Source organism: Aythya fuligula, chromosome 8, assembly GCF_009819795.1.
Source record: "Aythya fuligula isolate bAytFul2 chromosome 8, bAytFul2.pri, whole genome shotgun sequence".
NCBI classification, from domain to species: Eukaryota; Metazoa; Chordata; class Aves; order Anseriformes; family Anatidae; genus Aythya; species Aythya fuligula.
The window spans coordinates 29,024,023-29,049,270 of NC_045566.1; the positions used below are offsets into that span (position 1 = coordinate 29,024,023).

At 40.5% G+C, this 25,248-nt stretch overlaps 1 protein-coding gene across 1 annotated transcript; it reads right to left on the reverse strand.

The window, feature by feature from the left end:
- Positions 1-1,158: 1,158 nt before the first annotated feature.
- Positions 1,159-24,940, reverse strand: SLC35A3 (solute carrier family 35 member A3). Its single transcript, XM_032192545.1, has 8 exons — positions 24,866-24,940; positions 13,876-14,080; positions 12,850-13,004; positions 12,621-12,743; positions 11,224-11,395; positions 7,859-7,977; positions 7,211-7,344; positions 1,159-2,189 (listed from the first exon to the last, which is right to left on the reverse strand). The coding sequence occupies exons 2-8, from the start codon at positions 14,060-14,062 to the stop codon at positions 2,099-2,101; spliced, it is 981 nt and encodes a 326-aa protein (XP_032048436.1). The 5' UTR covers positions 14,063-14,080; positions 24,866-24,940; the 3' UTR covers positions 1,159-2,098.
- Positions 24,941-25,248: the final 308 nt, after the last annotated feature.

The window sequence follows — 25,248 nt, forward strand, 5'->3', positions numbered from 1 at the left end:
TGAGTGTTAGAGGTGAAAGGTTTAATATTAAAAGTAGGATGCCAATTTAGGGTAATATTAGATAATTTTGACTACCAAATAACATAGCTCCTGCAATTATGGCATGCACAGTTTGGAAAGCTTAGCATGCCCTTGGCATAACACCGACATTACTTCCCTGCTCTGACATTACAGACAAAACGTTGATAATGCATGCCATTAACAACAAGAGAAAGCAGTATTTTTACTTGGCTGACATCAAGTGGAATTCTTCCTTTTCCATTTACAATACTTAATTAAAAATCAAAGAGTGCTCTTACAGAATCCTCTCTTGGCAATCCACCATTTACAGTGTTGGGGAAAAGAGGCTGAGGTACTTTGGTAAACATTTTGAAACACCTCTCAATTCACAACATAATCATTAGCACATGAAAGACGTGAATAAGTGCAGAGAGGAAAAAAAAAAACAAAACAACAAAAAACCCATAACACCTTTAACACTTGCCATTCAACTAAGGGACTATCGATATGCTTTTGCGTAAGGCATCCATTCACATATGTAACATGCAGGAAGCCACCCTACATTAATATCCACTGTGAACAGGTCTCCTGAAGACGTGATTTTTAATTTTTAAAAAAAAAAAAAAAAAAAAAAAAAAACAACACAAAAACAAAAACCACTAATTCTGGCATTGTGTTTCTGTCTCAATTGGCTATATGCAAATACTTCAACAAGCAAAGTGTTCATAACAGTCTAACTGTGTATGTTTCTTTATGTCTTTTTTTGGTTTTTAAAAAAAAAGAACAGCATGCTTTTATATTTGCCTATTGCACAATTCGTAAATTTTTCATTCTGTTCCCTATTGAAGTAATTCCACTACTAGACTGAACAGCTCCACAGAACCCAGTTTGGTCTGTTAGCCCAAGGACTTCTAGAACAAAATAATAACAATAAAAAAACCTCTAATTGAACTATTACATACAAATGTACTGAAACAGCCTTGGAGAGTTCACGAGTAAACAACACTTGTTTAAAAAACAAACAAACAAAAAACACCTCTGTAATAAAATACAGTACAGTATACAGATGATATACCATAATGGCTCCAGATGGAGCTGTTACAGATTACAATAATGAATATAAAATGTTTATTATGGGTTTCAAAATTGCAGGTAAAAAAAAAATCTGCAGGGGATATGTAAATCAAAAACAAAACAAACAAAAAACACCCCACCCACCTACTTTAAAGGTTCTACCCACAAGCTGATTCATAATCAATAAAAATAATGAACATTACATCTGAGCAAGCACTCCATTGTAAGCCAACTCATAGTGCCAGATTACTGCACTGTGTGTTCACAGACTTATTGCATCTGTTGGAACACTACAAGCTATCCTGATAATGGCTGGAGTACCAACACAGACTTTCAGTTTTCTTTCTCAATTTCTCCCTTTGTGTACTTAGGTGAGATTGTTAACATTCTTACAACAGCTTTATAGAAGCAACAGAACGCATATTTCTGTTATTAAATCTGCCTTCTAAAAATATAAAAATATCTGATATTGTGAAAATGTCTTTCAATCATACTTCAATTTTCATAGTTTTAATAAGGAATACCTAATTAGAACCATCGCTTTAGAACTATGATGTGCATTCAGTTGATTTCATGTAAATAGACAAACAGTTAAAAACATTTACTAAGATTAAATATAGTCAAATTGCAAAAACAAATAATCTGACAACGCTGTCATGTGCTATTTCAAAGAGTGCATAGGACATATTTCTGCAGCAGTCAATACAGTAAATTCTTTTGATGCAATCCCAGGTCAAAGCTGTAAACATTCCTAATTGCAGTTTCTTGGAAACTTTTTGTTCCTTTCAAGTTTTTATTAGCACATTGCACTGGGCTTGCCCCTGCCATTTTTTTCACCAGTTACAGACAGTATCATGATCCATCTTCAATCCTTCTGGTTCTTCAAAACTACTCAATAAGCATTTCTTCACTAGATTCAGGGTAGTAATCCTCTCCTTGCAGTGCACAATGACACCTTCCACGTGCCATTGCTAGCAAGGCCCCCAGTGCATGATCTTGAGAAGCAGGCTGATGAGGAAGTCTGCTATGCCTTAATAGGATTTCCTGCAGGTTTTGGATCATAACCATACAGGAAAGTAGCTGCTATTACAAGGATGGCTCCAAAGAAAAAGACACTAAATAGAATAGGAACAGAAGAAAAAAAAAAAAGTTAGTTGGTTTTAGTCAGCACAATTTTATTTATGTAATACAATCAAGGGACTTTTTTCCTTTGGGAACAAGCAAAGCATCAATTTTATTCATTCAATTTATAATGAACAACATTATTTCCATATATTTCTTAGAGACGAATGCAGGAAGAATTTGAAATAAAAAAACCTAATGTATGGTTAGGTTTTTTTACAAAAAAACTAACACTGACATATTTTGAAATAGCTTCATGGAAGAATTGTCAAAGGTAATCAGACTGAACTTTGATTTTTTTTTTTTTTCATTTTGACTAAGGCTCTATGCAAAATTCAAGAAGAAGCTAAAGAATTGCATCTTCTGTAGCTACCCAGGCATTTTTAGCATCTGACATACATCATGCTGTTGGAGTTATGTTAGCTTTGAAGTCCAAAGCTTGTGTCAAAACTAATTACTGCTGCCCATGAACCAGTTGCAAATAAGCATAAACTAAGTTTTGGCAGATGCATAAATATTTATGTAAAGATAAGATAATAAAGACATCTTTTGTACTGTGAGGTATGGGCCTTTCAAGTTGTTTTGATAGCTACAAGTACACATTTTAGAAAAGAACCTTGTAATAATGACATGCTAATGTTGACGATCTGATTTTCCATGCTGAACACTAAAAAAAAATTGAGTCACATGACAGGCAAACTGTATTCGCTGAACGATTATCATATTTCAGGACATGATCCATTGCAGCAGATTTAAGCACTTAAGCACTTTACATCTACTATCCCAATCAGAAATGTTTGCTGAAGTGAGAAAAAGAATTAGGGAGTTTCAGTTCAAATAAATTCTGTTGGCATAAAAACACACTGAAGAGTAAGTTCTATTAAACTAGATGGATTCAAGTTGTACATGCTGCTAGTTGGCTCTACCTCATTTAATTATTTACCAGTTTCCATTTTCACCATGTTTGCAGAGGCTAGTAAGTTACTTATTAATTTCTATTTAAACACACAGAATGTTTTAAACCTCTACACATTTAAAGGTAGGCTACTTATAAATTAAGTCTGATGCGTTCCATTTTTAAGTCCCAATCATTTGTTCTGCTTTCACAGAATCACAAAATCATCTAGGTTGGAAGAGACCTCCAAGATCACTGAGTCCAACCTCTGACCTAACACTAACCAGTCCTCCACTAAACCATATCCCTAAGCTCTACATCTAAACGTCTTTTGAAGACTTCCAGGGATGGTGACTCCACCACTTCCCTGGGCAGCCTGTTCCAATGCCTCACAACCCGTTCGGTAAAGAAGTTCTTCCTAACATCCAACCTAAAACTCCCCTGGCGCAACTTTAGCCCGTTCCCCCTCGTCCTGTCACCAGGCATGTATGAGAACAGACCAACCCCAACCTCGCTACAGCCTCCTTTGAGGTACCTGTAGAGAGCGATAAGGTCGCTCAGCTGCTCCTCGTAAGACTTGTTCTCCAGGCCCCTCACCAGCTTCATTGCCCTTCTCTGGACTCGCTCGAGCACCTCCATGTCCTTCTTGTAGCCAGGGGCCCAAAACTGAACACAGTACTCGAGGTGCGGCCTCACCAGAGCCGAGTACAGGGGGACGATCACCTCCCTAGCCCTGCCGGCCACACTGCTTCTTATGCAAGCCAGGATGCTGTTGGCCTTTTTGGCCACCTGAGCACACTGCTGGCTCATATTCAGCTGACTATCCACCAATACTTCCAGGTTCTTCTCCACCAGGCAGCTTTCCAACCATTCCTCTCCTAGTCTGTATTTCTGCTTGGGGTTGTTGCACTTCAGGTGCAGGACCCGGCACTTGGCCTTGTTGAACTTCACGCAGTTGGCCTCAGCCCATTGGTGCAGCCTATCCAGATCCTCCTGCAGAGCCTTCCTGCCCTTGAGCAGATCAACATACGAACCTAACTCAGTGTCATTTGCAAACTTAGTGAGGGTGCACTTGATCCCCTCATCCAGATCATCGATGAAGATATTAAAGAGGACCGGCCCCAGTACTGAGCCCTGGGGAACGCCACTAGTGACTGGCCTCCAACTGGACTTGGCTCCATTCACCACGACTCTTTGGGCCCGGCTATCCAGCCAGTTTCTAACCCAACGAAGCGTGCGCCAGTCCAAGCCAAGAGCAGCCAGTTTCTTGAGGAGAATGCTGTGGGAGACGGTGTCAAAAGCCTTGCTGAAGTCAAGATAGACCACATCCACAGCCTTTCCCTCATCCACCCAGCGCATCACTTTGTCATAGAAGGAGATCAGGTTCGTCAAGCAGGACCTGCCTTTCATAAACCCATGCTGACTGGGCCTGATCGCCTGCTTGCCCTGCAAGTGTCGCATGATGGCACTCAAGATCATCTGCTCCATGAGCTTCCCTGGCACTGGGGTCAAACTGACAGGCCTGTAGTTTCCCGGGTCAACCCTCTGGCGCTTCTTGTAGATGGGCATCACGTTTGCTAGCCACCAGTCAACTGGGACCTCCCCCGATAGCCAGGACTGTTGCACCTCAGCCTTTTCCTCATCTCTCATCACTAAGTTCCCCCCCCATCCAGTAAAGGATGGAGATTCTCCTTAGTCCTTGTCGTGTTAATATATTTATAAAAACATTTGTTGTTATCTTTAACAGCAGTAGCCAGATTAAGCTCCAGATGAGCTTTGGCCTTTCTAATTTTGTCCCTACACACAACATCCTTACAACCCTTCTGAGTGGCCTGCCCACTTTTCCAAAGATCATAAACCCTGTTTTTTTTTTTCCTAATCTCTAGCCACAACTCTCTGTTCAGCCAGGCCGGTCTTCTTCCACACCAGCTGGTCTTTGGGCACATGGGGACAGACCGCTCCTGCGCCATTAAGATTTCCCTCTTGAAGAGCGCCCAGCCTTCCTGGACTCCTCTGCCCTTCAGAACCGCCTCCCAAGGGACTCTACCAACCAGTGTCCTGAGCAGCTCAAAGTCAGCCCACCAGAAGTCCAATACAGCGGTTTTACTGGTCCCCTTCCTGGCTTCTCCAAGAATAGAGAACTCCACCATTTCATGGTGGAGTGAAATGGTCACTCTTCATTTTGGTCACTCTGCCCAAGACAGCTCCTGACCACCACATCTCCCACCAGTTCTCTGTTTGTGAACAGAAGGTCCAGAGGGGCACCTCCCCTGGTAGACTCACTAACCAGCCGCATCAGGAAGCTATCTTCCGCGCTCTCCAGAAACCTCCTAGACTGCTTCCTCTGAGCTGTATTGCATGTCCAGGATACATCTGGGAAGTTGAAGTCCCCCACGAGGACAAGAGCTGATGATTTCACAACTTTTGCCAGCTGCCTGTAGAATTCCTCATCCGTCTCCTCATCCTGGTTTGGCAGTCTGTAACAGACCCCCACCAGGATGCCTGCCTTGTTGGCCTTCCCACCAATCCTAACCCATAGGGATTCAACCTTATCATTCCCAGTCTCAGCCTCAAGATCCACAACATCTAATATAGAGAGCCACACCACTACCCCTTCTGTGCTGCCTGTCCCTTCTGAAGAGCCTATAGCCAGACACTGCAGCACTCCAGTCATGGGAGCAGTCCCAGTGATGGCAACCAAGCCATAGCCTGCCTGCTGCACGATGGCTTCCAGCTCCTCCTGATTGTTGCCCATGCTGCGTGCATTAGTGTAGATGCACTTCAGCTGGGCCACTGCCTGCAACCCCGGGCCTGACATTTTTCTCCCTGGCACACCTCTAACCAGCCTTATTCTCTCCCCATCCCCCTTCCTACCTAGTTTAAAGCCCTCTCAATGAGCCCTGCCAGTTCCTCCTGCTAGTATTGCAAATGCTACTTTTAGATTAAAAAATAAAGTTTTATTTATATCAGAAATATTTTAAAACTAGGAATGTGTATGATATGTGAAAACATAAGTCCATTTTGACCGATGGTCCTATTGTTTACATTGACTTGGACAGGCTGGAGAAGTGGGCCCATGTGAACTGAATGAGGTTCAACAAGTCCAATTGCAAGGTGCAAGGCACCTGGGTCGGGGCAATCCCAGACAGGAGCACAGACTGCAGGACTGCTCTCAGTGTGTTCTTCTCCCAGATAGAAACTCAGGGATTCTGGTGGACAAAAGGCTTGACATGAGCCAGCAGTGCTCACTTTTAGCCCAGAAAGCCAACTGGACCCTGGGCTGCATCAAGAGAGGAGTGGCCGGCAGGGGAGGGAGGTGATTGTGTGCCTCTACCCTGCTCTGCCCTTGTGAGGCCCCACCTGGATTACTGCATCCAGGTTTGGGGCCCTGAGCACAAGAAAGAGGTGTACTTGTTAGAGCGAGTCCAGAGGAGTCCAAGAGCAACTAATCACTATAATGTAATTTCCACATGTGAATGACTGCAATAATCACTTTCAAAGACTTCTTTTAAAGATAATCTTTGAGATTGGATGACAAGCAGTATAAAAAGATTATTATCATTATCGTTGTTCCAGCCATAAGTCATCTTGCAATGAGGTGACTTGCCTAAGATACTGGCCTTTAGAAGCTAACTAGTGAACAAGAGTAATCCCTTAGTCCCAACCTTATTCAGAACAGCCACAAGGGGGAGATTAGTTCAAGGAGCAGAGATAAACGCAGTGCAAGGCAAGCATCAAATCTAATGAGGAATGAGCTGAACAGTGAGAATGGGTGGAGGATAGAAAGAAAAGAACAGTGAACTAAAACATAGAGCCTGGAATAAAGAGGATGTTTTGGCAAAAGATGAAATTTGAGATTCAATTATTTGTGACCTGTAGGGTGCTCTATCTTACAGAAAATTTGATTTTGCCAATTATACTGCAAAATTTAAGTGTTAGTTATGTTATGAAACTATTTTTTTCTGTGGGAGTTGAATCTAAATATTTTATAAAGGCTTATTTATTTATTTATTTATTCATTTATTTAGTAGTTATATCTGGTAAGCATTAAGTTTTCAACTACTGTTGTTTTTTGTTTTTTTTTTTTTTTTTTCTGTACACATGGAAAATAATTCTTACCTTGTAGGAACAAAATCCTGAAGCCAGAAATAGGAGATCAATGTTGACAGTATAATAGAGAGGGAAGTTGCAAATCCCTTTAAAATGTTGTCTGCATATTTTATAACAGCAGCAACGACCAGGCCTCCAAGTGCCTGAAAAATAAGTTTGAAAATGAAGTTTGGATTTGCAATGTGATAATTCCACTGGGAGCATCTATGCTTAACAACATACACTTACTTCAGGAAAAGCTTTTGTCTATGTATAGAAACATTTATTTTCTGCTATGTATATACACTGTTGAAGATGAGTAGTGGTGTTCTTCAATTCCTAATAAATAAGTTGTTTATCATATTACCATTATTAAATCAGTAGAAAAAATTATCGTACTTTACACTTGCAGTTTTAGCCAAAGGAGAAAGGGCATACATTTTTTCTTCCTTTTTTTTTTTAAGCATTGCAAAAGAAAAAATGCTTACATGCTTTTATGTTGCACAATAGTTAATCATATACTTGCTCTGAATTCTCCAGGTTTTTATTTAGAAGTTAATTTTAATAGTGCTGTATCAGACTTAACTATAGAACTTAGCTTCAATTACACTCATTTACCCAGTCATTTACAGAAAAGTTAAGTCCCCAACTCACAAAGCATGATAGAGGATATCTCACCTGTAGAACAACAACTATCCAAGTAAGTTGATTATATCCTTGAAAAAATCCATTTTTTGACAGCTGTTCTCCATCATAAATGTATACACCCATCAGTCCAAATATGCTACCAAAAAATCCTGAAAGTACAAGATGGGTTTAAAAACTTCAGGCAAAAAAAGCACGCAAACAGGTTCCTTGTTCAAGGTCTTCTCACATATATCTGAATTGAAAATAGGACTTGCACATCCAACATCACCACATTCAAATGCAATCAGTGTTCAGATGGATCATCCCTTTTAAAAAGCTATTTTCCACATTTATATCCACATTTTTTCCTTGTGTCCACTGTGACATTCTTATACACATATCTTTCATTACTTTCTACTGAAATAAGGTGATTTTTGTTTATGGCATGTAAAAAAACCTCACTTAAGCACAATTTCAGTTTTTCTGAAACTTGTCATGACTAAAGGCTGAAGTCACACTTCAGGAAGGAAAAACAGGGAAACCTTTCAGAGGAGGAGATGGCCACTGGCATGGCAAAAGAGGGACTGATCAGTTCAGTTTTGGAAGCACCCCACTTCCAAGACCCTTGTCTGAGCTAGCAGCCTCGAACACAATGAACTACTAGCACTGACAACATCAGAAGAAGAAACTGAGGTGAGATTTTAAAGTTTCTAATTTGGTGACTGTTTGGTGTTCTGCTATCAGACAGGAAGCCTTCTGTAATCCCCTCAGGAAATAAGTGATGAAAGCATCTCCTCTATGACTGATCTAGGCTCTAGTCCTGAGCAGGAAAGGGGAAGCACTTACTCCACTCCATTTCTGTGAATAGCTGACTGCTATTTTCATTGTTTTTTCTTGCATCTGAAAAGAAGGGCCTGGTTTTGAGTGAAGTAAAACCTTCCATTTGACATGAAATACTTTTTTTTTTTTTGTAGACATACTTAATAATTTAGATTTGACTCATATGAAACCAATTATTTCTCTTTTCTTGTTGAGCCGCAGAAATACAGAAACAAGAAACCAACTACTTATACATCCCAGATAAGCTACTAGCATGTGTTAGAAACTGAATGAGGACAATTTTTCAAAAAATATTCAGATATTGTTTTCATTTTTTCCTACAGTTCTAATAAGTCTCTATGGATATGAAAATGAACATCACGTTGGATGTATGTTTTTTGTTCTTTGTATTTTAAGTAAAGCTCTGTTTCAAAGCTCTTGCTTATGAATGATGTAACATCTGAAGTGGGTAACTATCTTGCACTTGCAGAAAGGATACACTAAAGTATTTCTGAAATTACGGTTAAATGTTTTAAATATTTTCTAAAAGCTGTATCAGGAAATCCTTTATGAAATACAACAAAATTAATTTCATTTCTGAACTGAAAAACAAATGTATCAGGAAACATATTCTACTGAATTTTCTATTGAAGCAAATTAAATAAATCAGGTGATCTGATTTTCACTACTCTTACAAACATTTATGTCTTCATACATCATAGTCCCAGTTATTCGTTATCTTAAACTGTTTATGTTAATATGCAATCTGTTCTGATCTCATTGTTTTCATGAAACAGTTACTGAAACATTCAATGTATGACCAGGCTTACTATCAAACTAGTAAAGTCATTTGCTTTCATACATACAATTGTGCACTGTAGAAAAATCTGAAGAGTACTTTTTAAGGATTATTGATTTTTTCAATAACTCTAAGTGTTTAAGTGGAATTTGTATCTGATACCTGCACTGTGGCATACCATAGTGCTATGGAAATTCAGAGTAATAATCAGTTCAAATAGTCAACAGCCTGTCTACACAGTTATTTGGGTTTTCAGCCAATCTGTGAAAGAAACAAGAAGCAATACTCATGTTTTTGCTTCTTACCTGTTCCAAAAAGCCATTCAAACTACCTGGCAAACAAGTATGCAGGACTGTAACATGAGGGGAGATCAAAAAGCCCTGTTTGCATGTGGTTAACCATTGTTATTGGGTACGACTGGGAAGGGAAAAGGTCACAACAGCATGAAGCCACAGGGAAGCAGTGCATCACAAGTTGCATCCTCTGGTTCTACTTTCAGCTGTCTGTGCCAGCAGATTTTACATTACATCCAACCAGAACACCAAAACCCTGCCTCAGACCCTGGACCAAGCCCCAGACACTCATCCTTCTCTGACTCCATAAATTCCCTAACATAACCTTTCCTGGTATATCCCTGGTCAAGGAACCTTAGTGTTAATGCATACAATTTCAATAAATGTTAACAAATATTAGCGATTAGCTAATTAAAAAACAAACTAACTAAAAACACCACCGTCTCCTGTTTTTATGTTACTTCATTACCTTTTACAAGACCCAGTACACACCCTGATGAAACAAAATATCCTTATGACTTAAGTCTACAGTACTGTGAATTTGGTCAAAGGTCTATCCTAAGTGTATTCCTAAGTTCAAATTCTGCCCCCAAAATTTACTTAAATATGCAATAAAAATTATTGCCTACAGGTGAGGACCAGAGGTATCCCATTAGAGGAAGAAGACAAGTCCATCAGTCAGTTGTGTTCCTATTGCAAAAACAGGGACAAAAAGGTATTGCTGTTGTGGTGTTTCTCATCTTACAAACTGGGCAAGATTGCTCTGAGGTGAGGGAAAACACATTCAGGAAAATGGATCAACTCTGTCATCATTTATATCTATGGTCTAGAAGATGTAGAACTACTTTGGAAATAGAAAGTATTCCCGTACTAATAGGTGCCGGCATTCAAATAGTTAGGATGAACATTTGCACATACCTTTCTTTGGTGATTACACAGACAACTTAAACAAATTGACCTTTGTACTGAAATAATCATAATAAATTACCTCAACTTTATTCATGAATGTATGAGTTCTTTTTGTATTAAAAGTACCAAGCTATAAAAACTTCCTATCCGGACAAGAGAAAAAATGTTAATTTTAAAATAGGTCTCAAAGCATTGTTTTAGGAATATATTTATTTTTAATGTTCCTATGCTCTCTAAGAAAAATAAAAAATATGGAAAAAAAAGCTACTATGTACATTTATCTGTGCAAAAGACACAACGAATATACAAAACTCTGCATAAGATAACATTCCTTAGAACATTTTAAATACAAATTCAATTCGCAGATTCTGGACAAACTTACAAACACCCTATAACCAAGTTAAATCAAGAACTAGGTTGACAGCAGAAAGCAATTCCTAGAACCCTATCTAGCAGAGTTTAAACTACTCTTATTTATAAAGTACGTTTATGCAGAATACTAAAATGTTTTCGGTATTTTTTATTTTTTGCACATTTATCTTAATTCTTTAGAATACAGTATTCCTGTTGTAACAGAAGACTAAAATTAAACTTACCAAGCTGAATGTTTCTGATCCACACAGACTGCTTAGTTTCCTTCAAAATTTTCTCAAAATAAACTCCAGCGAATCCACTAGAAAAGCATGCTATAAGAACTGCCATCAGGCCTACAAACTGAGATCCTGCTGAGTGTTCCTTAGCAGCTGTTGCTTGAGAGTCTGAAGGCCACTGGATATAAAAAACAATTATTCAAATGTCACTATTACAATAAAGTCATAAGCATCTATAACATGCAAGTTTTGTTTTTTTCCCTAAGCAATACTAGTTACTAAATGCAGACTATCATATGCTTGTAAGGTTTTGCATTTTGTATCACAAACACTTCTAAAGAACTGTAAAATCATAACTTTTCTTTCTATGTATTTATAACAAGTAAAGTTGTGACTCAGCTGGGTGAATACCTATCAATTTAAACAGGCCAGGATTTTATCTGACACGTTTCTGGACCGTCAGCACTGTTTCTGAATCCCAACATGATCTGTCCTGGTTATTCACAGTCACTAACTTTTACCACATGCCAGTTAGTTACCTATTCTCCATACAAGTATAAATCAGAATACCACTTATAACAGCTATATACACTCAGATAAATCAGAATATACACTTATAGCAGCTGTCTTTAAAATGTGATGAATTGTCTTCTGTGTGTGTCATACAAAATCACTCTTCAGTGTGAGAGCTAAAACATGCTGAACTTTGTGAAACTAAACCTCACAATATCTCTAAAGCTAACAGAATAAAAGGCGATGCCATGGACAATGTATTGAAGAGACTATTAATTACTGTCAGAATGTTCTGTTCTCATTTTTAATTATTAAATTTGAAAGTTCCATAACATTTAATCCTTAGAATTAAAAAAAAAAAAAATCTTTAAGATTTAAGATAAAAGATTTTTATGATATGCTAAAATCTGTTAAAAATTCTTAGAATAGCCTCTTATCCCCAGATCCTACCCTCTGAAAACTACAAACCCCTGTAGCTATATCATTTGGAATGAATTTTGCTCCCAAAATGGTTTGAGTAAATTTGCCATGGTGAAACTGTATCATAAGGTGAGCAGCAGGACTGTGCTATCATGTAAGGCCTGTGAATCCAAATCACTAATGTCAGAAAAAATGTGTAAATAAATACTTGTAATGCTGTTATTTGAAGGATGCTCCAGAGGCTCAGTCACATTATACAGCAGAACACATGAAGAGGTTGCTATCTTTTGCCTTTGAACCATTTCTGGTGTCCTGTAGCCCTGGCCAATTGTGATATGTAGCTCCTGGCTGTACTCTGTTACTGGCACAGAGGTGGTAGAGTCAGGAAGCTGTATAATCAGGATACAAACTCATGTTCCTTGATTAAACACATTACACAAGCACATTACAAACCACCTGCTACTATTTACCTGCACAAATGCCACTCCTGTCATCAAAATCACTAATGACAGCCACTGGTATACGCCCAATTTCTTACTTAACATGGACACAGAAAAGAGTGCCGTGGTAAGAATTTTCAGTTGATACGTAACCTAAAAGAACCCAGAAACAGTTATTACCACACAATTCATATTTTCTTCCTTTTTTTTTTTTTTTTTTTTTTTTTTAAACTTGCGGAGCAATCCAAATGTACAATACCTGGTATGTGGCTGCATCTAGGTTTGACAATGCTACATACAGCAGGTTATTCTGAAGAGTATAAATTCCTGAAGGAATTGCAAGTTTAAGAGTTTCCATGGGCTTATTAAGGATTTCATCATGTAACACTCTGTTCAGAGCCCGTAAATTGCACTCTACCAAAGAAACACAGAAATAGACATTAACTAAATGGAAAGGGAAAAAAAAAAAAGGAGAGAGCAATGTACTGTTCTCAACATTATTGCCCCCTTTCTATAGCTGTCACCACTATCAAGAACTCAAAATACTGTATAATGTTTGTTTGGTTCTCATAAGCTTCATCTTTTTAAAAACATCCTGCAAAGTGTCCTGCTGTAGCCTAGACTATCAGAACTACAGCAATTATTCAAACTATGTTAAAGTAAAACTTATTAATAATCATATATATTTCAAGATGATACATTAAAGAACATCAGCTAAACAGTACACATTTAGGAGCCTACAGAGTCAGCAATATTTTTGCATACATAACGATGTTTATAATTACTGAAGACCAAATATGTATGTCAAGGAATTGGATAAATGCAGTATAAAATATAAAAGATAAGAATGATAGAGTAAATGCAAATATACTTTTTTTTTTTGAGCTTAAGACTGTGCTTCTTTCTGTATTAATGAAATTGCTTCCTTCCTCCAGCATCTGTCATTTTGTTTGCTATACATTTCTACATTACCATTCATGTTTTTTCCTACTTCTATTTATGAATTTCCTAAAATGCCTGAAAAAAACACAAACTTCAAGCTGCTAGTAGAAAATTTATTCTTGCATACCTTAGAATTCATATTCAAAGAGAATGCTCTTCAGCAAATAGACAATATATTATGCGTTGAGAAGTGAAGTATGACTACAGTCTTTCCAAGAATATTTCTTAAATGAGAAGGAAAATGTTTTATTGTGAGCCCATACTCACATGGCTGCCTTGCAGTTGCTATTACAATACAGCATATTGATTACAAAAATTACTAGGTGCAAAATTTAACACATACTGCTGTCTTTGTAGACCAATAGAATACAGGTTAAAATCTTCAGGAGTTCAGCAAGAACTACTGCAGTAGAGGATAAGTAACGAGGTCCTTCTTCTTTCAGTGTCCGAGAGTAACGCATGGTCAACACTAGACTTGTAGTCTGAAAAACCAGGATGCTCAAGGAAAGGTACTTTAAATTGGTAGACATTTCTTGATTATTTTTTTCCTGAAACACAACCAAAACAAACAAACAAGAAAAAAAAAACATATATAAAAACAGGCTTAAAAGGTAACATCACAAACAGACATTTCCCTTAGGAATCAGACTATTAAAAATGTTAGCCAGAGACCTCAGCCAGCAAAAGAAAACAACGAACCTAATCTGATATTTAAAGAGAAAGGAGATTAACACTTTAGAAATATTTTTAAATACATGATTAGAAATGGGGAAGCATATTAGAATATTAAACCTAACAGTTAATAGAAGAATTCAGTGGAATATTTCTTATCTGTTAAAAAAAGTCAAATAAGGACTCCTAACTTACAATTAACTTTCCAATAACTGGTTTCACAGAAGAAATCTCTGAAGTTAAACCAGTCACAGACCTTCTGAGCCTTCACCTATATAAGAGATATCTTCAAAATATCAAATAAAAAGCCCTATACTGTGGTACTGCAGAATGCTCAGTACACCTGCTGCAATGAGCTATCCCCACAATGGAGAGGTGGAGGAAGGAGATTCTCTCTCTCTCTCTCTCTCTGAAGAGTTTTTCAGGCTGCAATTTCTGCCCTGCTAGGTGATGTCGTGATGGTGTAAGACTGGGTGAGGACTGGCCTGCTTTAAGTGAGAGTAAGGGGTGTGCCTGAAGCCGAAAGAACAGGAGAGTTGTGGGGAAGCAGGGCTGGACAGGAAGATATATAGGATGGTGGGGCAGCAGGGGAAACAACACTAATTCTGTCCTGCTGATTATCCTGCTCAGAAAAAATGAGCTGCATAAAAGTGATTGCACCTACTTTCTCATACTGCACTTAGTACCACAAACCTTACACTAGTAAAATTGTATGCCCTTCATACCTAGAATCAACTTTCAACAAAGCTGACATCATTTCTTTGCCCTTTCCCACCAATATGAGCACTAACTTAGTGCAGGAGACTATCAGAGAGCAATTCTGCTTTTGGAAGCACGATATATTGCAAGGAAATTCAAAAATGCACCAGGGTTACTCAGAATGTTACACTGTTTTCTGATATTCTTTATACACGTTAAGTATGAAGAAGATCCATCTATGCAGAAATGTTTCCCTTTAGAAAATTAAATGTTACAGTCTTCACTACCCACTTATTCAAAAAACAGAGCAGTGTTTTATAATGCTGAAATAAAAGCAAACCAGTAATTAAAAGTTAACAAACATTTTTAAGTAAAAGAAAAATAGTAACAAGTCAATACATTGCATGCAGTTCTAATTTTTAGAAGTGTAAAGCTGATGCGTAGTACTTCTTGGATACATTTGCCAAAGCTGCCCCTATATACGCTTTACATTTACAGAGTGCAACATTTTTAACACGAATTTTGACTCTTAACCATCTAGTTTTGTACATGCTGCAGAATGACGTGCTGGTACCTCTAAATATTTGCGACTGAAACTGAAGTGGTTTCCCTCTGACTGCACTTCTCTAACTAAAGATGCACTTCACAACAATTATTACTGATATTTTTTCAGAGATCTGTAGACCTGTGTTATTCAAATATTTCTGACTTGCCCTTACCCTGTCCCTAAGCTGTAGACGATTTTTTGCAGTCAAGTCTAGAAAGTCAGCTGGGTGTCTATATGGCATCTGTACTTAAGAGACACCGCAGTAACCTGCAAGCAACTATGAAGTGCAGACAGTCAGAGAGGTATGAAGTACGGACACATCTCCTACAATATATAGTTGTTTACCTCAAGAGTCATTTGGCTGCCTAAATATTTGCAAAAGCCTAATAGAAAAGGAGAAATAAAAAGATGCCTGGAGGCAGAAGCTGAAGAAGTAATGCACAAGAATTTCTTTGAGGAAACTTAACCAAAGATACTTTTGTAGGAACTATGGCTTCATAGCTTCTTCACTGAAGACATGAATGCTAAAGATGCAGCTGCAGAGAACAGTATAAATCAGACAGAAATGTAACACATGAAGAAAACCGCAGACAAAAGTTCAGTTTTGCTAACTTTTTCAAAGAACAAGTTCTGATGGAATAACCCCTGACATAAGGATAACTGTAACTACACATCCCAAGAACAAAGTGGAGAACAGTTAGTCAGGGAGAAGCACCTCCAGGAGTACATTTGCTATAGCTGAGAACAAGGAGGAGAAAGAGAAGAAAAAGAACGGTTTCTCTGAAGCGATGAAGAGAAGATATGAAAGATCAGACGTCATACCCTCTGGGGAAATACCAGCAGAATAGAGAAAACCGAGGGAAAAAAAGGAAAAGAAAAAATAATTCCACTGACAGAGAAGACAGAACTGAACTTTATAAAAAGGTCTGGCTATGCTACAGGAAAAAACTGGTAGGCAAACGCACATTTAGAGGCCAACTCACACCATTTCTGTGCTCCTTTTCCATCTACCTAATTTTTTAGTATTGAGACCTGAAAATCTGGATGTACAAAGAGCAATATGTGGTTATGATGAACAACACCATCTCATAAAAATACACTTACATATAAGTTTTTTTTTTTTTTAAACTTTTTGGTTTTCATTTTTCAAAAAGCTTCTGAACAAAATATAGGTAATGGGAACACACATCTCTGCTGAACTGTGACCAAAATTTCTGTGTTCTGTGAGCCTGTAAAGTGACAAATTATTTTAGAGATGTTCACAGTTCTCGGAGTTCAATAATTCAAATGAAATAGGTCACAATACCAAAAAATAACATTCACATGCATTTCTTGCTGAAATACAACTATTTACTAAGCAGCTTATAGTATACTATGCAGTGTAAAAATGTATCACCAATACCTTGTTTATGAGCAAGCATCAAAGCATTCATATGAAAGCCTACCGACATGCACGGCAGTTTAGTAAGCCCACCAGCGAATCCATAAGGAGCACATACCATGTCGTCTCGAACTACAGTATTATCCTGATTAGTAATCATGATCCAAAAAAAGGGAACTTTCCCCACAGTAATAGTACTGATGTAATCTTGCTTCCAGAAACACAGTCACAACTCTACCTTGTCCCATTTACCAAGCTGCTTTGTGAAGCCAAGCAACGTGTCCAAAAAAGCACCAGCAGCAGAACGTGTTTCTTCACAATAATCCACCAAAGCAGTTTCAGAGTTTTACCAAATTCATTAAAAAAAGGACTTTAAGAGTCCAGTTTGATAGCTGAATAGACTAAAAGCTGTCTTGTCAGTGGTCAGCATGACAGGTTTGCAGAGAACCAGTTTCATGCCGTACTAAAACTATGAAAAGTTCACTGAGCAGGAACTACATAGTTCAGATCCTTACCTGTACCAATGAACTAAGCACCCTCAGCTGAGCAAACAACGTCTTATCAACTATCCTCATCTCTCTTCCCTGCTTTTATAACATTTGCATATCAGTCCTTAATCCTGGGTGCAAACTGGGGACTGGATCCAGAAGATGAGCCAAGTGCTGAACTTCAAACAGCCGGACTGCCTTCAGCTGCAGTTTCACAGGGGGTTTAGAGGTACAGATCGCTGCCAGCGGGGTAATCACCCACCTAGCCAGGAGTTCCTGCTACCCCCGCTGCAACGGACTGTGCAGTCATAAGCAAGATTAAATACTGTCAGCAGTAACAGCCTGCACCTTGAGGTCTTAAATCAATACTGAAATCGAAGTTCCTGACGCGCTTCTTGTGTACAGGGTTCCTCCCAGGCTGGTTTCTCACCGGACTTTGGCCGGGCTGCTCAGTACTGCAGCACGCATCTGTTCACCAACCAGATCTACACGTGCTAATTCAAAGGCTGGGTGTTCAGTGGCCACAATAACCCTGCGACTTTATTAGCCTCATTATCTTTTTCTTTTATTAGTCCAGGTAAAAGAGAAAAACACAGTACAATAAACCGCGCCTGCAGAGTTTACTCAGCAAACCTTGTGGCCGCACCCTGCGGTAACAGCAGGAGGTGAGGAAGAGGTGAGGGGCAGGCCCGGACCCAGAGCCTGCCTGCAGGGAGCCAGGACGGCATTTCATCCGCTGGGGATGGCAGTACATGGGGGGGAAAATGTACAGGGATGCTACACGAGGAGCTGTTCTCCTCAAAAACAAAAGGGAGGAGGACATGGAAAAGGTTTTGCAGCATGAGAAAATGATAAAAAAAAAAAAAAAAAAAAACACAACACAACTATACAGGACACATTGACCTTCAGCTCATAAAATATCAGACTGTGGGAAGTCTGGAAAATAACCGCTAAAAGGAAGCAGACTTTTAGAAGTGTAAAATCACCTTTTTCCACTTCACAATCTTCTTTCAGACAGAACGAACGCATTTCTGACTTGCAGATTTTCATTTCCTTTAGTAACTTCTCCACAACAGGCTAAAATTTTACATCTTCAATTTTACTTTAATATCATTCTTACACTGTCCTTCCTGAAATACTGGTATGCCCCACTGTTTACAGATGTAATATATTAGGTCAAAAGGAACACAATCAATTTGGCTTAATGGACAGTAAACCTAGGGGGTGTATTTATTTTCCTCTCTCCATTCTTGAACAAAACCCACGAATATTATCTGAATTTACTATATGAGCAACAAGAAGAAAATGACAGGACTTTTCTTAGCCTTAAAACTTCTGTCTCTTAAAGATCTGACTGTATAAACTTTTGAGCTTCTCAGCCGCTATATATCCACAGCAAGAGAATCTTGCACAAAATCAAGGATTTGTTTAAGAGTTTATTCTCAAGTTTGTAGGAGGTCTCCAAATCTAACTGAATTTCTTTAGTTACAGATACCTAAACCACTAAAAAAGAGAATTCTAGCAGGAAATATGACCAACCTATTTTAAATGAAATGCCTCATTAAACTCAGAGATGACCAGCTGATGTGATTTTTTTGGACTTCAGCAAGGCTTTTGACACGGTTTCCCATAGGATCCTACTGGACAAAATGTCCACCATACAGCTAAATAAAAACATCATACGATGGGTGAGCAATTGGCTAACGGGCAGGGCCCAAAGGGTTATGGTAAATGGGGCTGCGTCAGGCTGGCGGGCGGTCACCAGTGGGGTCCCTCAAGGCTCCATTTTAGGGCCGGTACTTTTCAATATTTTTATAAACAAACTGGATGTAGGAATAGAGGGTATTTTGAGCAAGTTTGCTGATGACACCAAACTTGGAGGAGTTGTGGACTCGAATGAGGGTGGAAAGGCCTTACAGAGGGATCTGGATAGGTTGGAGAGCTGGGCGATCACCAACCGCATGAAGTTCAATAAGAGCAAGTGCCGGGTCCTGCACCTGGGACGGGGAAACCCTGGCTGCATGTACAGACTGGGCGATGAGACGCTGGAGAGCAGCCTAGAAGAGAGGGATCTGGGGGTCATGGTAGACAGCAAGTTGAATATGAGCCAGCAGTGTGCCCTGGCAGCCAGGAGGGCCAACCGTGTCCTGGGGTGCATCAAGCACGGCATCGCTAGTAGGTCAAGGGAGGTGATTGTCCCGCTCTACTCTGCGCTGGTGCGGCCTCACCTCGAGTACTGTGTGCAGTTCTGGGCACCACAGTATAAAAAGGACATGAAACTGTTGGAGAGTGTCCAGAGGAGGGCTACGAAGATGGTGAAGGGCCTAGAGGGGAAGAGGTACGAAGAACGGCTGAGGTCACTGGGCCTGTTCAGCCTGGAGAAGAGGAGGCTGAGGGGAGACCTCATCACAGTCTACAACCTCCTCGTAAGGGGGTGTCGAGAGGCAGGAGACCTTTTCTCCATTAACACCAGTGACAGGACCCGTGGGAACGGGGTTAAGCTGAGGCAGGGGAAATTTAGGCTTGACGTCAGGAGGGGGTTCTTCACAGAGAGGGTGGTCGCACACTGGAACAGGCTCCCCAGGGAAGTGGTCACTGCACCGAGCCTGTCTGAATTTAAGAAGAGATTGGACTGTGAACTTAGGCACATGGTCTGAACTTTTGGGTAGACCTGTGCGGTGTCAAGAGTTGGACTTGATGATCCTTAAGGGTCCCTTCCAACTCAGGATATTCTATGATTCTATGATTGCCCAAGGGCAGTTTGAGTTGCGTATGAGGAGATCCCTTCTGCAAGCCTGGTCTGACACTGTGGGCAAGAATAAAAGGGCGCAGGGCGATCACACGGGTCCAGGTGCTCCCTAAATTTTTCACCATGATGTTACAAAGAAATTAAGATAAGGTAAGCACAGAACCCCTAAGACAGCTTTGTCTAACACAAAGTATCTTATTTGATCAGCATGTTTCAGACTCATCGAATTTTTAAGCTCTTGCATTTTCTCATTGTTTGATAATTAAAAAAAAGATTTCAATTCATGCTCAAATGATCCACATTTCATTTGACTATGCATTTCTTTTGCAACTATAGACTATCCTAAATTAACTAGTATTCTGCAATATATTTCACTAATTCTGTTTCAATTACTAGGAAGCTTTTCTTAGTCACTGCAGCAGGCTCAGTTGTAATTAAATTTATTAAATTTAACTTTCCTCACATTTCTGAAACTTCAGAGGTTTATACAAAAAAAATTAAAAAGGAATTCAGCATCCAAAATAAACCAAACATGCAACACTACCCTGAGAAGTGGATAAAACACCAAGAAAGCAGTTAAGTATGAATTCCAGCACGTCACAGAACAAAAGCACAGGTTAAATTCACAAGTTAAATAATAATGTGCCCTCCTGTTACGAGTTTCAGAATGCTTAACCAAAGAAAAGGCAGTCACACCATTATAACACAAAGCTGACAGAATTTGCCAGACTCTTAACAAGTGCAAAAGGAAAAGTTTATTAATTTTTGTGTGCCAGTACACAAGTTTCGTATCTGAACTGCCAGAAAATAAGCACTCATTAAGTCTGCCTTACAGAAGGGGGAAAAAAAGGAAAGCGAACAGTAGAGTCAACACTAATTCTGGCGGAACAGGTATGGATGCACTTCCTGGGTGAAAATCTTTGAAATCAAGACAGCAGATCACAGAAACAGGGCTGTGTTCTCGCATTTCTCAGGAGGAACGTGAACCCACTGCTGCTGCTGTTCCTACACAGGTACAATAAGCTGGCAACAAGGAGGAAAAGCACAATGGGGAGGCGGAGGGAGAGCTAGCTCACAGAACCTGAAGAACCTCTTTTTCTTTTTCCCCACTAAAACTCTTCCTTCTCTGTTTTACCATGGGCACTGCCCTCTTCCCTGGGTCGGATAACATGCACAGAACATGCTACTTTCTGTACCCCAGCCACATTCCTCACAGGGACACTCTGTTCCATAAAGCATTGGTGTAGAAGCTATCGGACTCAGTGTAGCCTTCTTTACAGCTGAAAGCAACACCTAATACAATGAACAGTTTATGTACATAAATAAATATCCCAGATGGTACTGAGGAAGTGAAGACCTTTCAGGATCTAGAAAGTGCTGCCAAACTGGTTTCTGAACAGGATTTTACACGCATACAAATATTTAACTGCCAAATTTGGATTTCTATCATTCAATAATGCATCTCTTCCCCATTCTGCCCCAAATATGTAAATCTTTCACATGCCTGTCAATTTTATGAAAATCATAATAAAGTTGTAAATATTTGTAATAACCCCAAAGCTGGTACTTCTGATGTTTAATGTTAAATGTTCTGATGTTTAATGTTTAATGTTTTGATGTTAGGATTTCACCTCTGTTCCCTCACATAAACTGCCTATAATTGTCACCTTACCTTGCTCCTTCGTTTGTTTTTCTGTTTGTTACTCATTCTTCTTGCTGGATACTTTATAATGTGAATTAAGTGCACCGTTTTTCTTTAAGCTTGTATTCTTCTCATAAGTATTATAAGAGCAAATGTTCTAGCAGAGTTTTTCCCTTTTTCTTCTAGCAAGAAGTGAAAAACATTTTTTTTTTCTCTCCAGATGAATGTTTCCTTATAGTAGTATTTTCAATTTCTCCTTTTACATTAAAAAAAAAATATCTTAACTAGTGTAAAAAAATAAAAGCATCACTACTTTCTAACAGTATTTCATGAGAAGGATATCAAGCACAACACAGTGGAACACTGATGGACCTAGCTCCTGAAATATGGCCTTATAAAAATCAGGCTGATGCTAAAAGGTAATTATAGACAGAGCAGTTACACATTAAAATGCAATTGCTAAAGACCAACCAATGATTTCTTCTCAACTTTGGTCCAAAAACCTAGGCTTTTGCCAAGGATACTGGAAAGCTGTATCAGTGATTCACTGGCATATCGTTCAACCAGAAAAGTCTGACATTGCCAAGTCTAATAAAGAGGATGCAATTACATATTAACTAATGTTTCATTTCAGATAATACTATGGATTGGTTGGGACCTAGGTAAGGTTTTCTTCCATATTCACAGAAAACTATGCAGAACGTAACACTGTTTTTTGTTTGTTTGTTTGTTTGTTTGTTTTTCTTTTTCTTTTTTTTTTTCTTTTTAATGGCCACACAAAGGATTTTTATTCTTTTTTGTTTGGCAAAAATGTCACCATCCTAATCTATGTATCAGAGAGAAAAGTTGAGAGTTGTGAATCTCAAATGTAAGACAAATTTTCAGTGTGGCTAAATACACTTTAACACCCCACCCCAGGCAAACCAACAAATGCAAACCCAACCAAAACTTCATCCTTTACAGCAAAGCTAAGAACCCAAAGATAAGATTATTTTTTTTTTTTTGACTGATGAGAATTTAATTTGGTTTGATGAGTGTTCAAGAAATCGCATATTCAGTGCTCAGGAAATGCAGGCCCTCATTGAACTAAATCTACCTTCAGCATTGCTTATAAGGTGAAAGACTTTTTATATGTGCACAGTAGTGCAGTAGTTTTATATTGACTCAGGTTATTAAGCCAACGCCTGCCTGCCAGCATGGAAATTTGATACAACCTGCCTCTCTCTTCAAACAGTACACACACTGCATTCATTGTACAGGTCACAGTATGGAAAGATACTCGTCACACTCAGGCTCTGAGAGCAAGCAGGCAGTCAGTTCTCACTTTTAGTCCAAATCCCTCCTCAAACATACATGTACATGAGTGCAACATCAGGCTGGGGGTGAACTGAGGCGCTGCCCCGCTGCAGCTCCTGCAGATGCGTCAAGTCAATGACGTGGCTCAATTTAAGGTGCTGAGAGCGAACACTGAATACCGCTGGGGTTCAGCTGCAGCTCAGTTACGCTACTCATGAGTTACTAACCAAGTCTGTGCACTCGAGGCAGGGCAGCCACCCTCCAACAAGGCCACACAGTTTGAGTGCAGTAACACAAGCAAGATACTGCAGTGAAAATAAATCTGTAGACACTTATTGCAGAAAGCTAGTCATTACCAATACATTCAGACCGGTAAGCAGTGTACTGAAGGGGTCTGAATATAAGACAACAAGATTCAAAAGTGTGAATGGTTCAAATGGGAAAATACCAAACTCCTAACCATGGTATGTTCTTAGGCTGGCTCCTAGGAGGCACACACTAAGAACCCCTCCTTCCCTGCAGCCCAGCCGTGCAGCCTCCTGAGCTCCAAGGAGGGCACTACGCCTGCAGAAGCAGCATGCATTCAGGCAGGGACTGAAGTAACTGATGAAGAACATGCCCAGGTGGCAAGCCATTCAAGAGTAATAGAAGAGGAATAGCTAGCTCCAAGTAGCAAGCTTGTCCCAGAGATGAAGAATGTGTTGCCCTGATTTAACCATGACAAATTTGGCATGTGATTTCAGACAAGTGATTTAATTCCCCTAGGTACCTGGTTCAGATGACCCCTGACTTTTTTATGTTGTTACAAAAAGCACCATAACCAGCATAAGGAAATGTAGGATTGTTAGGGATATAGAGCGACTTCTAAATACATTGCATTGATTACATTAAATTTATACTTACTTCTACCACAGTCTTTCCCCAGACCTACATTTTCACTACACACTCTGCTTCCACATGCCAGAACATCACGCATCCCAAACCAATGGATCCTTATCTCCCAGAAGGAGAGATAATGGAGAAAGGAACCATGAGTTACAGTTTTCCAAAGGAAAGTGTTATTGTAAATCAGTTTCTCTACGGCTTCAAACTCATTCTGCAGCCCCTAAAATTTGGTGCGACTTCTTCCTTGGTAAAAGAAAAGCCTGAGCTACAGGGCTACAGCCTGCTGCAGCTGAAGCCACAGAGCTGGAGTCTACTCCAGCAGACTGCCTGCACAGCCGGGCTTTTTGTGGGGTTTGCTGAGAAGAACTGAGCAGGTCAGGCCCTCCGGGCCCACACGCAGTGGGTACGAGGGGGTCATGCACAGTGCCTGACTGCACAGAAAGGCACCCCACCAATTTTGGGAGGCGCAGTCCCTCAGCTGATGTTCATTCCCAAACCCATTTTGTCAGTCTGCTCCCAAGTTCTCTGGGAAGCGAGGCTTGCCTGCGACCCCAACACTTCCACGCAGAGGCCACCACGACAGACAAGCTTCCCAGCGGGTGCCCACTCAATTTTAGGTTATTTTGTTGCGTATCGCTCAGGCCTGTTTAGGTCTCAAATAACACAAGCCCCGGTGCATTTACTTAGGTCTCTCTCTTCTCTAACACATAATTCCCTGACAGCCTTTCCCCTGGTGCCCAGCTCCCCCCCGTTCTCACTCGGGACAGACTCCACGGGGCTCCCTGCGCTGCGCTGGTGCTGCCCTGCCCCTTCCCACCTGCTCGCAGCACCCACCCGGCTGCTCGGCACCCCCGCCTCACCCCGGCCTCCCCGGCTCCCCCTCCCCAGGCCGCCCCTCTCGCAGCGCTCCCCCAGGCTGAGGGCGCCGCGGTTCCCCCCCAGCGCCCCCCCCACCCCCCAGCGCCGTCTCCCACCTGCGGGCGCCCCGCTGGCCCCTCGCGGCCCGGCCCCGGCCCCGGCCCCGGCCCCGCGCTGTTTCCGGGCGCCGCGGTCCCGTCCCGCAAAGGCTCCGGCTGCAGCCGCGGCCCCGCCCGCTCCGTTCCCAGAGCCGTGCCGGGCCGTGCCGAGCCGTGCCGGGCCTCGCCTCCCGCCCCGCCCGGCCCCCGGGGCCGCCGCCGTGTGAGGGCACCGAGCCCCCGGGGCCTCCCCCCGCCGGGGGCGGCCTGGCCGGGGAGCCGCGGCGCGGCGCCAGCTCGCAGCGCGCTCTCCCATTAACGCAGCGATATTGTAATTGTCCGCCCAGGGGTCAAGGTCGCGTTCGTGTGTTTTATGCCTGAATCACGGCTTCGGGGGCTCA